Source organism: Carcharhinus amblyrhynchos, chromosome 7 (genome assembly GCF_965287045.1).
Source record: "Carcharhinus amblyrhynchos chromosome 7, sCarAmb.v2.hapA, whole genome shotgun sequence".
NCBI classification, from domain to species: Eukaryota; Metazoa; Chordata; class Chondrichthyes; order Carcharhiniformes; family Carcharhinidae; genus Carcharhinus; species Carcharhinus amblyrhynchos.
This window is the reverse complement of record NC_137330.1, coordinates 21838396-21854655: the sequence shown is the minus strand read 5'-3', so window position 1 is coordinate 21854655 and position 16260 is coordinate 21838396. Positions and strand designations below refer to the sequence as shown.

General features: G+C 40.5%; 1 protein-coding gene across 1 annotated transcript; it reads right to left on the bottom strand.

The window, feature by feature from the left end:
- Positions 1-348: 348 nt before the first annotated feature.
- Positions 349-16186, bottom strand: klhl31 (kelch-like family member 31). The gene is made up of 3 exons (XM_080192023.1): positions 16069-16186; positions 11423-12622; positions 349-5212 (listed from the first exon to the last, which is right to left on the bottom strand). Exons 2-3 carry the CDS (start codon positions 12592-12594, stop codon positions 4480-4482), a joined length of 1905 nt encoding a protein of 634 aa, XP_080048149.1. The 5' UTR covers positions 12595-12622; positions 16069-16186; the 3' UTR covers positions 349-4479.
- Positions 16187-16260: the final 74 nt, after the last annotated feature.

Sequence of the window (16260 nt, the reverse complement as noted above, 5' to 3'; positions counted from 1 at the left end):
AACCGTTGATAAGGACACCGAGGAGGACGACACTTCTGTTCTTCAAAATAGTGCCTGGGATCTTTGAGGTCTAGCAGAGAAGACAGACGGGGCCCTCAGTTTACGTTCTCCTGTGAATAATGACAACTTCAACAGTGCAGCACTCTTCTATATTACACTGGAGTGTGAGCCCAGTTTATGTGCTCAAGTCTCTGGAGTGGGACTTGACCTTTTGACAGTGAGATAAGAGTACCAAAGAACGAGAACAAGGCCTGTGGTCAGAATGTTTAGGGATGGAACAAACAGGAAGTAAAAATAAATTGTTGGGCTGCTTTGGAGCTTTTTGTGCAAACATTGAGGACCCAAGAGTAACAATGCAATTATTAATTTATTCATGAATTCAAGACAATATCAAGCAAGCAGCTTGAAATCCAAGCAAGTCAAATCATCACACCGCAGTTCACAGCATCGGGCTGTTGTACTGGAGAATTTCTTGTTTCCCCGAGTTGTGATAATTAAAGTTTGCTTTTCTAAAAATCAACTAGATTTTATCAGAAAACTGCATGCAGTATATGGCCGAATCTTGGAAACAGAGAGCAATCCGCACTAACTGCTAATTCTATCCCAAGACTGCGCCCACTACAAGGATTAATTCAATAATTATACATTTTATCAGCTTACATGATTTTAGTAATACAAGCAGTGGTACATCGAACAAAACAAATTCTGTGACTCCCTCATCCCCGACCTTGGATCTGTGACTCCTTTTTGCCTTATTTTCTGTAATAAACAAATTCTGTGTCTCCCTCTTCCCCAATCTTATCTAATGTCTTGTATGTTACCTCACGGTACATGGAGTCAACCGTGCTAAGACAGGCTTTCCTGGTGTTAATCATGTCCCACTCAGACTATGCAAAGTCAACCTTATCAAAACAGACTGAGGCCAAGCATTTGGCCTTCTCTGGTTGTAGTCATTTCTTTGTTCAGAGTCAGTCAGTTTTACAGGAGTCTGGCATTTTGAAATGGTTTGATCTGCTGTCCTCATTTCATACTAAATACTTGACCATTTTTCCCATCAAGCCACTGCTTCATTCGTACACTATCAGAGGGCAATTAAGTATTTTCTAAGATCAATAAGTTTTAAAAGGAGTGTTGTTAGTTGATGTATATATTACAAGGCCCAGGGCATGCAGACTTTGGTGCAGGGACCAGGAGAAACAAAGTTCCATAACCTTGCTGAACTCTGGGCAAAGAAACTTTTAACAGAATTTTTTTTTGGGGGGGCGGTGGGGAGAAGAATCAGGGAGCGGTTGACGTTATCGCTTACCACAGAAGCTTACATTCAGAAAGCTACCTTTAATCCCACTGTGTCTGTGCCAGTCCTTTAAAAGAGCTATCATATCAGTCCCACTTCACTGCTCTTTCTCCCATTCCTCTATTTTCTTTTCAATAGTCTACGAAAGATGTTGTTGAATCTGCTTCTGCTACCTCCTGGGCAGTGCATTTCAGATCATAACTAACTGGTGAAAAATTTTCCTCTCTTCTCCAGGTGGGATTTTCCACCCCCTCCCCGTGGGTTGTTTTCTGTTGGCGGAGACAGCTTGCCATTGACAGTGGGCAAGATCTTCTGGTTTTGATGTCTATGGCACTTGCATGGCTTGCCCATTCTGCCTCAAGGCAACCCACCTTTAGTGGGATCAAAAGATCCAGCCGGCAGAAGGGCCAATAATTCCTGCCCTTAGTCTTTTTGACATCTTTCTTGTGTTTGGTCACCACTGCTACCGTCAGTGGAATAGTTCCTTCTCTTTGTATCAGATCGCTTGATCATTTTGAGCTCTTTCATCAAATCTCCCCTTAAACCTCCCTGTCGTAAGAAGATTAATCCCAGGTTCTCTGATATCCCACAAAACTGCAATCCCTCATTCCTAATATTTTAATAAATCTCCTCTCCATCATCTAGGGTGCCACAGTGGTTAGCATTGCTGCCTTACAGCGCCAGGGCTTCAGATTCAATTTCAGCCTTGGGTGCCTGTGTGTGGGGTTTGCATGTTCTCCAGGTCTCTATGTGCATGCTCCAGTTTCTTCCCACAATCCAAAGATGTGTGAATTAGGTTAATTAGCTATGCTAAATTGCCCCTTAGTGTTAGGTGGATTAGCGGGGTAAATATATGGTGTCATGGGGCTAGGGCCTGGGTGGGATTGTTATTGGTGCACACTCAAGGGTCAAATTGGTAGAGATTCTATGATGAGTCATCCCCAAGAACTTGCTGCTGTTTATTTATTGCTCTAGAGCAGTGCAAACTCCAGAGCTAAGCCCGCAGGGAAAGCTATTCTTAATTTCAATATTTTTCAGTTTAAATTTATTTAGTTAAGTTACAAGTGTCCGTAAACTGGGGATGATTAAGTTCAAGAGCAGTCTGAAGGCAGCCCCAGAGTTGAAGGGAAGGCAATGAAAAAAAAAGTTGCAACTATCAGCGAGTTACAGCTAGCATTCCTTTTGCACTTCCCACCACTGCTCAACAAATGAGAGCATTTGCAGGGATTAGAATCTGGCTAATTTCAACATGTTTGCAATTAGGTACCACATTCTGAACATGGTCAGTGTTGAAAGCTGTGATAGAGACCCAGACAAAACTAATGTATCCCAAAGTTCACTTCATCCATTCCTTTCAGTTTTTTGAAAATGAAGAACATACTAAATTTTTACACACAGGTTCACATAAATAAAATACTTCCCAAGTTTCTGATACTACATTGAAACGAATTATGGGGCCCAAAACAGAAATAGTGCACAGCTTTGACAGCTCTGGCCATTGTTGAAATCTGATGGATTCATAAATTGAAAACACTCAAAGTGCAACAGCCTAGAATTCTATGTCCTAATTGCATGTTTACTTCTTATACTCTATTAAGTCCTTTGGATAAGTGCTGCATTTATGTTCATCATACTGGGAGAAACTTTCTCAAAAAATTACCAAGTGTCAATGTGGGTGAAAAAAAAACTGGTGTGATTCACAGCAGACATATGCTGGCGCAAATCATATTTCAATTTTTCCACACTTGGCCATTTTTTGGGACAGCAGGGAGTTTTTTAGCGGTTTTGAGAGGGGCAGGGCCTAAACATACCAGTAAGTTTTGCTTCAGAGATCAGGCACCATTTTTAAAGGATCTCATAGATCTCAAATTGAAATTGAGGACCTCCTCCCTACCCTCATTGAAGGGATGTTTACCCAACCCCCTTCCCAACAAAAGTTGGCAGCATTCTCAATGGGACCCCCTTCAAGAACTCCCTGGCATGCCCCTCCCAAACACCCTCCCCGCAGCACCCCCCCTTCCTTTTTGTGGGGCAAAACTGGCTCCAAAAAAAGCTTTGTAGGAATTAGCAATAGTATCCACAGATTTCATTTGATAATTTTCTTCCCTGCTTTCATTGCTGAGACATTTAAAATGCAGTATATTCCAATCTGATTAACAAAGATAACAGTTGTAAATTGAGTAATAGCGTGCCATACCCGGAATTCTCATCATGCCATTCAGAACTCTGAGAATACTTGCAATTTAGCTGAAGATAACAACATTTTTATCTACAATGCATTAAATAGAAATGCTTTGCGCAGTTCAGCCTGTGGGAACTTGTCCCAGCTCTCCTGTTAGGCGTTGAGCTGTTACTTCACAACATCTCAATAGTTACAGGCCAACTCACCACAACTGACTTTTAAAAAGCTCAATTTTCACAAAGATACTGGAAAAACAATGACCAGTAATTGAACAACAAAACTAATAAACAAATCACTAAATTAGTAAAAAATACTGATGGTTTTAGACGTAGAAGATTTCCCACGTCCAGAGACACATGAGGCAGACAAAACACATGGTCAACTCTGTTTTCTATAGCTTGTTTTTCCTGAAGAAGGTTGCTAGCCTGAAACCAAAGGATATGGCTTGAGGAGCACCATTCTGCCTCAAGCATGGCTGTCCATGCTCTTACTGCTAGAGTGTTGGGACAATTTTGCCGGTTGTTACTCAACCTGTTTGGCCGCATTATGAACACATCTTTCATGGTCATCATGTCCTGGGGTGGGACTGGAACCTAGAACTTCTGCCTCAGAGGCAAGGATGCTACCAATTATCTCCCCAAGGTTCCCCCACCTCTGGTCATATTTGAAAAGGCATAAATGCTAAATAACTGCAGTATCCTTGGCTGAAACTAACTGCCTTTCTGACTACAGATACCTGTTGATCCAAACCACACTGACTCTAAAAGTCACACTGAGATCGATTATTTTTCCTTGTAAACTATTAATTTAAGCAGAGCATCATAGTATGTACATCTTTTGAATGCAATGATCTGCACCATTGTTCCAGTAGTTCCTTTTCAAACTTAAATTATGAAAATCAATTGCACTTAATATGAAAGCCAATTTAAGCATCAGTTTAAGTTAGAGCTTTCTTTCTGTGAAATTAGTTGATTTGGATTTAAGAAAGATCTTCAACTGCAAATCAGATACTGACTGGGACTGAAGATACTGAACTTGTTCTGGATTCTTGTGTTCTTTGACGAGGCATGGTGAAAACACAGCAGGACAAGCCAACTATAGCTTCTGGCAGATCATCTTCATTGGTCCAATCATTAAGATCTGGGTTAAAGCACTGGACACATTTCTTATATTTCTTTTCCACTTCATTCCAACCTGCCAGTAGATAGATTTTACCGTCAAGAACTGTAACTCCTGCAGTACTGACTCCAATTTGGAGAGGAGCAACAAAGCTCCATTGCCCTGTGTATGGGCTATAACATTCAACAGGGAGCACATCAATCCTCTCACCCCGAGCTCCAAGCTGACTTCCACCCAATGCATACACATAATCTGCAAGGGAAATGGCACAGTGCCATCCCCTGGGTGTGCTTAGGTTAGCTTTATCCTGCCAACTGTCTGCTACTGGATCATAGGCACAGACTGAACGGGAATATGCATTATTGATGTATCCTCCAGTTACTAGGATTTTGCCGTCTACGACAGCACTAGCATGACAGCACCTTGGTACCTCTAAATGTGCTTTAAGCTGCCACTTGTTGGAGGCTGGTACATAGCATTCAACAGAGGCGAGGGGACCATCTGAATTCCTCCCCCCAATTGCAAAAATTAAACCATTAAAAACACTTAGGCTGAAATGGGTGCGTCTATGGACCATGTTGCCCAGATGAATCCAACTGTTGAATCGAGGATCATATCTGTAAAATTAATTAAAAAAGTGAAAAAAAAACATACTACTCAACTTCATAAACTTTTCCACAATGGCTTAAGAATTCGTTTGCAGTAACTAATAACCTTGATTGAAAAAAATATGCAACAGAATACAATTCATGCAAGATCTGGGGAATTGGTTAGCTGCCCTCCTTAAAATGAGGCTCACATCGATGTCCATTTATTTACTTTTCTTTATTCTTTGAAGAAAATTACTACCTCTTGGTGTGCAGATTCATGGGCAACAAAATGATTTTCCACCCTCCCCAGTTGAGGATACTAAAGCCATTTTTTAAAATTCTTTTCTGTAGGTGTCACTGGCTTGGCCAGCCTTTGTTCCCCATCCTCAATTGCCCTTCTGCAGGTGGTGATGTTCCCAAGTATCTGTTGTCCTTATCCTTCTAACTGGTCAAAGTCCTGAGTTTGGAAGGTGCTGTCGAAGTAGCCATGGAGAATTGCTGCAATGCCTGTTGCAGATGGTATACATTGATGCCACTGCAGTGATGGAGGGTGTGAATATTAAGATGCTGGATGGGGAGCCATTCAGGCAGGCTGCTTTTTGTCATAGACAACGTCCAGTCTTAACTATTGTTGGAGACAATTTCTGGTCAATGCTAACACCTAGGATGTTGATAGTGGGGGATTCAGCGATGGTGATATGTCATTAAATGTCAAATGTGATTGCCTGGCACTTGTGTAGCATGAATGCTACTTGCTACTTATCATCTCAATTTCAATATTATCCAGGTCTTGCTGCGTATATACATGGACTGTTCCAGCATCTGATGCATTATGAATGTACAGCAGCAGGTGACATGGCTGAGATATTAAATCAGTAATTTGGACCTGTCTTTACCAAGAAGGAAAATGTTGCCAAAGTCATAGTCAAAAAGGAGGCAGTTGAGAGACTGGATGGGCTGAAAATTGATAGAGGAGGCTTTGGACAAGCTGGCTGTGCTTAAGGTTGATAAAGAACAAAGGCTCGATCAGGTGCATGAAGGAAATTGTCAAAGCACTGGCCAAATTTTCCAATCCTTCTTAAATACAGGATTGGTACCAGAAAGGACTGGCAAACTGCAAATGTTGCACCTTTGTTCAAAATAGGAATGTAAAGATAAGCCCAGCAGCCACAGGCTAGATAGTTTCATTTCTGCAATGGGAAATATTTTTAGAAATGCTAATTCAGAACAAAATTAAGAGTCACTCAGACAAACACAGATTAATGGAGGAAAACCAGTATGAATTTATTAAGGTCATAATGTCTTTAACTGATTTGACTGAGTTTTTGATGAAGTAAGAGAGGGTTGATGAGGGTCCAGTTGATGTAGTAGATATGGACTTTCAAAAAGCATTTGATATAATCCCATATGATGGGCTTCAAATTTGCTGACAAACCTATCAAATAAAAGGCACATCAGCAGCATGGATATGAAGTTGACTGAGTGACAAGAAACAGAATGATGGTTGGTGGTCCAGACTAGTATATGATATATATAGCAAGTTTTCTAGGGATTGATATAAGGACCAATTTTTGTCTTGATCTATAATAACCCTGTCATGGGTATACAGGGCCCAATTTCAGAATTTGCATATGACCCAAAACTTGGAAGTATAACAAGAATTATGATGGACTTCAAGAGGACATAAAGGTTAGATACTGCGGATTCTGGAATCAAATGATGGAGAGGGTCAGATGAAGGGTCATCCTGACACAAAACATTGGTCCTATTCTCTCTCCACAGATACTGTCAGATGTGCTGAGTTTCTCCAACATTTAAAGAGGACAGAGACAGGTTGGTAAAATGAACCGACAAATGGCAGGTGGAATTTAATGTGAAGAAGTGTGAAGTGATATCCTTTGGTGAGGAGAGGCAACATAAAATAATAAGATACAATTCTAAAGCAGTGCAGGAGCAGAGGACCTCAGGATATATGTGCACAAATCAGTGAAAATGGCAGGGTTGGTTTAGAAAGTAGTAAAGGTACAGGGGATCATGGGCTTTATAAATAGAGGCAAAAAATACAAAAGCATAGAAGTTACAATGAACCTTTATGAAATACTGGTTCAGCCACAACTACAGCAACATGTCTAATTCTGGGCACAATACTTTAGGATGGATGCGACGGCATTAAAGAGGACAAGAAAAGACTTCTTAAAATAATTCCAGGGAGGAGATACTTCAGTTATGTGATGGATTGGAAAAACTGGGGCTGCTCTTCTTGGAGAAACAATGTTTGTGAAGGGATCTGATAGTGGTTTCCAAAAATCAGGAAGCACCTGGGCAGGGTTGATGTGGAGAAACTGCTGCTATTGGAGAAAGGATTAGAACCAGAGCACACCCACTCGAGGTAAAATGACAAAAGAACCAAAGGCAACATGTAAACAAAAAACACAACAACTTGTTAGGATCTGGGATGCATTGCCCAAGAAGCAAATTTAATTGTGGCTTTCAAAGAAGGGGAGTTAAATAATGACCTGAAAAGAAAAATGAGAGCTGCAGGGAAAAGGTGGGGGTGTGGGACTAGAGACTCAGCGTGGACATGGTCAGAACACACAATAAGAACATTCAGTCTATGTTCTATGAAAGGGCTTGCTCAATATCGTAAAAAGTCTGACAACACCAGGTTTAAGTCCAACCGATTTATTTGATAGTAAACTCACTAGCTTTCGAGGTTACCCTCTTCGTCAGCTAAGTTAAACCTGGTGTTGTCAGACTTTTTACTGTGTTTACCCCAGTCCAATGCCGGCATATCTACATCATTGCTCAATATCAGCATTGGTTTGAAAAAGAAATGGAAAAAAAAAACTCAGTTCCCCATTATTGTCCTTCAAGGGAAACAAAGGCACAACATTAAAGATGTTTTTCATAATCCACATACTAGTCAAAAGATAAATTTCTTCTGTTAAATTTTAGAAACGTGGTCTGTTGTGAATCATTAATTAATATTGCATTGTTCTGGTTGTTGTGGTGGGGGGGGTGATATTTTTTATAAAGTTTGATATCTAACATACTTTAACTTTCTATATAATCTTATATAGAAAATAAATCTAAGGCTTGATGACATAATTTGCTAATGCATTTGATAAAAGTGAGATAAATAAACATTTAACAAGATTAACGTTTGTACTGGCATTTGGAACAGTAACTAATTTTAAAGTTGTACTGACAATTAAAAGCTTCCTATGACATGATTAATTGGCCAATGAGCTTGAAATCTTGACCCTTGAACAAACTAAATTTAAAACAGCAATAAGTTAAAATAATAAATTGTTTAAGCTTTTCTTTCTTAGTAAGACATTTCCATATCTTTAGGAACAGTGAAATTATTTAAAATTCTCGGAGCATTAACAAATAGCTTTCTCCTCAGAGTCAAAGCGAGTTCTCTTTCAGCGGTTAATGCTCTCCTGTTGATGCTTAAACGTTGCTTCAGAAGTTGGAAAACGTGATCGCTTGCCTTGTTTTCAGTGTAAACCACGCAGTAAGTATTTCAGAGTTAAAAAGGAATGTTACAATCAAGTATATTAATTAGAAATAAACTAAACAACAACAGCTTTAATTAATACAATGTCTTTAATCCAAGTGTTCAGGCATTTCACAGGGTATTATCAAAGTATATGACACAAGGATTGTCTGATGATCAAAAACTACACTAGAGATGTAGGCTAAGGTGTGTCCTAAATGGAGAAAAGGTTAAGTAGAGAGGCAGACAGAGTTCAAGAGCTTTAGGGCACAGGCAACCAAAGACATGACTACCATTGGTGGAGCAGTTACAATTAGAAATACAGGAAAAGCCAAATTTAGTGGAGTACAGATACCTTAACAGACAATGCAGCTAGCAGACTTTATAGGTACAAGGAGGGGCAAGGTCAGGGATAGATTTGAAAACAAGTTTGAGAAATTTAACTTTAAGAAGTTGCTTGACTGGAATCCAATGTAGGTAGCAAGCACAAAGTGATAGGGGTACATAAGAAATACGAGCAGGAGTAGGCCATCTAGCCCTTTAAGCCTGCCCCGCCATTCAATAAGATCATGGCTGATCTGTTGTGGCTCAGTTCCACATTCCCGCCCTCTCCCCATAACCCTTAATCCCCTCGCTTATCAAAAACCCATCAACCCGCGTCTTAAAAATATTTAGCGAGGCAGCCTCCACCACCTCAACAGGCAGAGAATTCCAGAGATTCACCACCCTTTGAGTGAAGAAGTTCTTCCTCAACTCCGTTCTAAACCGCCCCCCCTTTATCTTGAGGCTGTGCCCCCTAGTCCTACTGTCCTTTATGAGCAGGAAGAGCCTCTCCACCTCTATCCTATCCATCCCATTCATCATCTTATATGTCTCAATGAGATCTCCCCTCATTCTTCTAAACTCTAACGAGTACAAGCCTAGTTTATTCAGCCTAGTTTATTCAGTAGGGTAAGACATGGACATCAGAGTTCAGAATGACCGCAAAGTGTGGGTGACCAGCCAAGAGTATATTGGACTTGAGTTTGAAATGACGAAGGCATGAATGAGGGTTTCAGCAGCAGATGAGCTGAGGCAGGGAGGAAGTCAGGTGATATTATAGAGGTGGAAATATTTAGTCTTGGTGATGGCAAGAATAGGAGGTTGAAAGCTGACCTCAGGATCAAATTGTGGCAGTAAGCTTGTTTAATCTCAAACTGTTTTCAGTGTGTGGGCTGGAGATTGGGATGGGGACTGAAAACAATACTTTCAGCCTTCCCAATATCTAATTGGAGGAAATTTACACTCATCCAACACTGATGTTGGAAAAGCAGTCTGCCACACAGTGAAAGTGTCAAGAGAGATAAGTGGTGATGAGATAGAGCTAACAGTCATCAGTGTGAAGTCAATGCTGTGTCCTCAAATGATGTCATGAAAGGGAAAGATGTAGATGTACAAATAGGAAATAGATTCTTGGGGAACATCAGAGAATGTCATGGAAGCAGGAAGATGAACCATTGCTAGTGATTCTCTATAATCTCAGTAAGAAGTCTCACAGGTTAAAGTCCAACAGGTTTATTTATACCAAAAGCCACTAGCTTTTGGAACTGACTGTTCTTTCACCAGGTTTGGAGGGGGTGGGTGGGGGGGGAGGTGAGGAGGAGGAGGAGGTCTCACTCACCTGATGAAGGAACAGCCAGTTCCGAAAGCTAGTGGTGTTTGCTACAAATAAAACTTGTTGGACTTTAACATAGTGTTGTGAGACTTCTTACTGTGTTTACCCCAGTCCAATGCCAGCATCTCCACATTATGACAGCAGTCTCACCAAGACAAGAGTAGAGAGGAATTGGTGGAGATGTGGTCAACTGTATCAAACTTTACAGACATTTGAGAAGGTTGAGGGTAGATGTTTATCTTTGTCACAATCACATAAGGTGTAATATGTGACTTTGTTATGGGCTGTTTTGGTATTGTGGCAGGGGTGGAAATCTGACTGACCAGAATCAAACATGAAATTCCTGGAAGGATGGGAATGGATTTAGGAGGCAACATGTCCAAAGACTGTTGAGAGCAATGGAAGGCTGGAGTCGGAATGGTGGTTTGTAAGGTTGGTGTATCAAGGGTTTTTTTAGGCAAGGCGTTATAATGACAGATCTATAGGAGAACGGAACAGCACTTGAAGGCGGAGAACCGTTTGCAATATCAATTAATGTAGGGGCCAAGAGAAGTAGGGTGATCAGCAATTTAGTGAGAACTATAAAGTTAAAATATTTTATAAAACTAAGACAGGATGTGGAGGAAAGCTCAATGGAACTAAATGGTGTTGAGCAGAAATAATAAGATTATTTTCAACTATTTTTGTAATTTAGATTTAACATTGTATACTTAATTATGAGTCCAAGTAACTTGGTTGCTTAGAGTATTTGAATCAGTGCTTATTGGAGCTGCAGAAGGTTGGATGAGATGCATTAAAGTTATCATGCACATTTGAAACAGTGTACCACCGAGCAACAATTAAGAGTATTGCTAAAGTTGTACAAAGGGCACATTTGTAAAAGGAAAACATGGAAATCCAAAAAAAAACACATAATGGAAATGACCTGAATAGGGTTCCACTATAATGTGAAATGTTAAAATCAATTAAAGTACAACTCTATCTTCATTTTCTACTTTTCTATTTTATGGAAGCTCAGAGACTATTCTATCAAGGACTTACGAGGCTTTCAACATTTATGACATATTGACTATAGTGTTACCTGCAGAAGTTGCTCACTGCATGCTTCGCTTGATTTCTGGCATCATTTTGATCTTCCCCACCAGCAACGTATAGGAATCCATCCATTACAGCTACACATTGATTGAAGATCTTATATGGCATTTCAGCAAGCTTGTTCCAAACACGGTCAGAATCTCTATACAGAATATCTCTGCTGAGTGACTTCTCAGATAGGGCTAGTCGGCCACCCACTATTACTAGAACTCTGAGGCCACTACGAACCTTCGTTCTTCTGGACTGCAAGGTGTTCTGTTGATAGGGAAGCAGGTGATAGTTCATCGCCTCTACCAGAAATTTGTGACATTCTAGGTCTTGCATCATTCTAGGCACAGTCTGAACATAGTTCACCAGATCTTGAGCTGAGATTGTACAAAACCGAATCGTGTTCAGTAAATCTGCTGCATACTTGACTCTATTATTGTCAAAATCTAGCCATTTCATTACAATCTGGAATGCTGTGATTTCCGAGGGCAATTGCAAGCTATCATCCAACATAAATTCCATGATTTGTTCAAAGGTGAGTTTCAAGAACTGGTCCCTTTCTGAAAATTCTAGGAAATTGTCACTAATGAATTTATGTGCAGCTTCCTTGGTATTTTTGAGTCCATAAGTTTCTGCAATGTTGACAATGTACATGCAGTTCTCAACGTTGATTTCTTGCATCAAAAAATCACAGCACATCTTTATTAAAGAGTGAATTTTGAGCAGGTTGGCTGTCGCTATTGTACTACCTATGGTATACAACGACAGGGTTATCTTTCCACAATAGGCATACGTAATAACTGTGATGAGACCAACTGGAGATATGTCACTGAGTTCTACTCTTTGGGTTGACGGGTCTTTAGTCAGAATATTCCTGAAGTACTCACTGGAAGAAGCCATCACTAATTTGTGAACATCAAAAGACTTAGTTTTTGTAGTAATGGTCAAATCACACAAAAACTTGTCTTGCCTCATTTTACTGAGTGCTTCCAACAGACTGGAACTGTAGGAGGCGTTGGATACCTCTGTGGAAATACAGCTAAAGCCATTACCTCCATCCAAAAGGCCATTCATTCCATTCAAATGGATGATTGTACTTTCTTCCACAATAACGGTTGTGTCCTTGCTCTCTGTTTTATTCTTCTTAACATTTTTCTTCTTTGGCGCCATGATTGCAATTCTGTATCACAGTCACGATCTGGAACACGTGTTTATTTACAAATTTAGTATATAATGCACGTAAATTTAACAATAAATTGTGGACGTAAAACATGCATTATAATTATGGAAATTAGATTTTGAAATTCTGCTCCCCACAGAAAATATCTCGCAGTTTTCTTTGGTTCAGTCATGCACTAAAGATGAGTAGCATTCTTGAAAGAAAAAGTTGTAAACATTGAAAATCTAAAATTAAGCCAGAAATGCACAATATTTTTCCTATTATTTCAAGATAGATGGACTTCGCTGGCTAGGCCAACACTTATTGCCCATGTCTAATGGGCAGCATGGTGGCACAGAGGTTAGCATTGTAGAGTCTGCATGTTCTCCCCACAGCAGCATGGGTTTTCTCTGGGCACTCTAGTTTCCTCTGCAGTGCAAAAGGCATGATGGTTAGGTGCATTAGCACACTAAATTCTCCCTCAGTATACCAGGACTAGGGGACTTCCACAGTAAATTCATTGCAGCATTTATGTAAGCCTACTTGTGACACTAATCAAAAATATAAAACATAATTACCCTTAAGCAGGTGGTAGTGAACTGCCTTCTTGAGCCACTACAGCCCATGAGGTAGGTACATTTACAGTGCTGTTCAGGAGGAAGTTCCAGCGACAGTAAAGGAACAGCAATATATTTGTAAGCAAGGATGGTTAGTGGTTTAGAGGGACACTTCCAGCTGGTGTTCCCTTGCATCTGCTACCCATGTCTTTCTAGATGGTAGTAGTCGTGGGTTTGGAAAGTGCTGTCTAAGAAAGCTTTGAGTGTTCCAGCAGTGCATCTTGTAGACAGTACACACTGCTGCTATTATGCATGGTGGTGGAGGAAGTGAATGTTTGCAAATGGGGTGCCAATCAAGTGAGCTGGATGGCATCAAGCTTCTTGAGTGTTGGAGGAGGTGCACTCATCCAGGCAAGGGGAGAGTATTCCATCACAATCCTGACTTGTGCCTTGTGGATTTTGGATAGGCTTTGGGGAGTCAGGAAGTGAGTTACTCACCACAGGATTCTGAGCCTTGACCTGCCCTTGCAGCCAGTGTTTATATGGCCAGTCCAGTTCAGTTTCCAGTCAATGGTAACCCCTAGGATATTGATAATGGGGATTAAGGCCATTCGGTGTCAAGGAGTGATGGTTAGGTTCTCTCTTGTTGCACATGGTCATTGTCTAGCACTCGTGTAACATGAATATTACTTGCCACTCATCAGCTGCGATCAGACCAAACCTGCATATTGTCCAGTTCTAGCTGCATGTGACGCATAATCAATATCTGAGTCGTCGTAAATGGTGCTGAACATGGTGCAATCACCAGTGAACATCCCAACTTCTGACCGTATGATTAAAGGAAAGTCACAATCAAGCAGCTGAAGATGATTGGGCCTTGGATTCTACCTTGAGTAAGTCCTGCAGTGATGCCCTGGAGCTTAGGTGATTGGCCTCCATAAACCATAATCTTTGTGCTAAGTATGGAACCAACCACCAGGGAGCTTTCCTTGATTCACATTGACTCCAGTTTTGGTAGATTGTAAAAATGCTGAAACATTGAGAAGTGTGTATCAAGCTATGGTAATTTTTTTTCCTTTTACTACTAAGAAGGCATTGGCAATTATGTTTGGGCAAAGCAATTTGCCACTGTCTTCTGCAGTAATTCTGACCAGGAAACCTCTGCTCTTACCACCCACCTTCAGGCACATTTGATAGACTTTAACTTTGAAGGACTCATAATCAAATCTTTTGTCCACATAATGAGTCCACCTTCTGTGGTCATCTAGTCCTGAACTGGGATGTGAACTCAGAGCTCTGGACCAGAGGTAGGGATGCTATCCACTGTGGCACAAGAACTCCGCTATTATAATTAACAGGTTGCTGAACAATCTCAAATTATACACAGTAGTATCCCCACTTTGGGATTCTTCAGCATCAATTATAGAACATGACCTGGTCCCACAATAGCAGAAGATGTAAGGCCATCCTGGACACAGACTGAACACCCACACCACAATGCAGTGTTCACTGAACCTTTGGAAAAGCTCCACAGATAAATTGGGTATCAACTGTACTTAGTGCAACCAGGTAAACTTGCCATATTTTATAAACTGCATTAAACTTGTTCACAACTTTCAAGTCATCATAATCAAAATACAAAACGTATTCCAAGTAGAAAATTCCAGAGTAACAAAACTCTGTACAAGTGAAAAATGCCCCAAAACAAATCACAAATATTGCAGGTGCTGAACATCCAAAATGAAACCAGAACAGACTAGTTGGACATTCAACAGCCCAGGCAGAGCAACAGTGGGACCCAAGGTTGTGACAAAAGGTAATCAACCTACAGCAACCCTGCCTTCACCTCTTCCCAGATGCTGCCTAATCTACTGGATGTTTCCCACATTTTTGGAAATAAAGGCAACTTAAATTTATCATGAGTCCCAAAGCACTTCAGGAAAAATTGAAGTACTTCACTATAGTCAGTGTTGAAATGTAGGAAACATTGCTGACAAGTTTTGGCCATGCTAAAATGTCCCTTAGTGAGTGCTGGGGGATTGGCGGAGTAAACAAATGGGGTTACGGGGAAAGGGCCTGGTTGGGCTGCTCTGTCAGAGGGTCAGTGTAGGCTCGATGGGCCAAATGGCCTCCTTCTCCACTCTAAGGATTCTATAGTTGTAATAAGCAATTGGCAAACTTCCACAAACATGAGTCTACTTGCATAAACAAATGTGATAAATGGTCCAGCCAGAAGTAAAGTTGAAAATAAAGTTTAAACATGACTTAAAAATTTCTGATAATCTGGTCAGTAACGAACACGTGGAAAAACTGGTAAAGGAATAAAGGTCTCAGTGAGATGAAACTCAGCCCCTCACATTCTTTCTCTACTTGCATCTGCTCAAGTACATCACTCAGACCCAAGAATAGTAACACTGCAATTTCGACCCCAGCAGCTCCGGCAGGACTTTCCATATTAAGATCGTTTCAAATAAAGACACTGCCATTCTGGCAAAGGAGATGGTGGGGGAGGGTCCACATTTCATTCATTATAATTAGTTAATCAGCAGAAAACAGTTACTTTAAACCCAAGTGGATAATTTACTTCAAAATGGGAAGACATTAATGATCCCAAGCTGCCAAACTAAATATATCAATCCTTGCACAGTTAAGCACGTAATGAATTATTTAAGCTCTATAAAGGCAAACAAAAAAAGTTATTAAAACTTGCCATCGTTTAACAATCCAAATAAACTGGCATTCCGAATCCATGATCAACAAGACATTTACAAACTCTAAATAATATATTTCTTTCGTATAGAAGCATCTGTTCCTCTTGAAAATTAGACTTAATTTAAAAGTACAGGCTGCCGTATAGTTTTTAAATGGTTGAAATACAAAGAGCTTCAATGTCATAGACTACCGATTTCACACGTTTTGAAAGCCTACCCCAAATGATGAACGTTCCTCCTCAAAGTATTAGCAGACTTGGCAGCCTGGTTCACCACTGTATTGCTGAAGACTAGAAGCAAAGTCAGTTCAGGGTAAGTAGCTTTAAAGACATGATTCTGCGCGTTGCGCCTGTGTTAAATGGGGAGTGGGGTGGGTGAAACGCGTTTCCGGGCGTGTAGGTTAAGTTCA

Coding starts and splice junctions, on each gene's coding strand:
- klhl31 (XM_080192023.1), bottom strand. CDS start 12,594: ATGGCGCCAAAGAAGAAAAATGTTAAGAAGAATAAAACAGAGAGCAAG. Junction 5,213..11,422: donor GCAGTGAGCAACTTCTGCAG/GTAACACTATAG, acceptor TTAATTTTACAG/ATATGATCCTCGATTCAACA.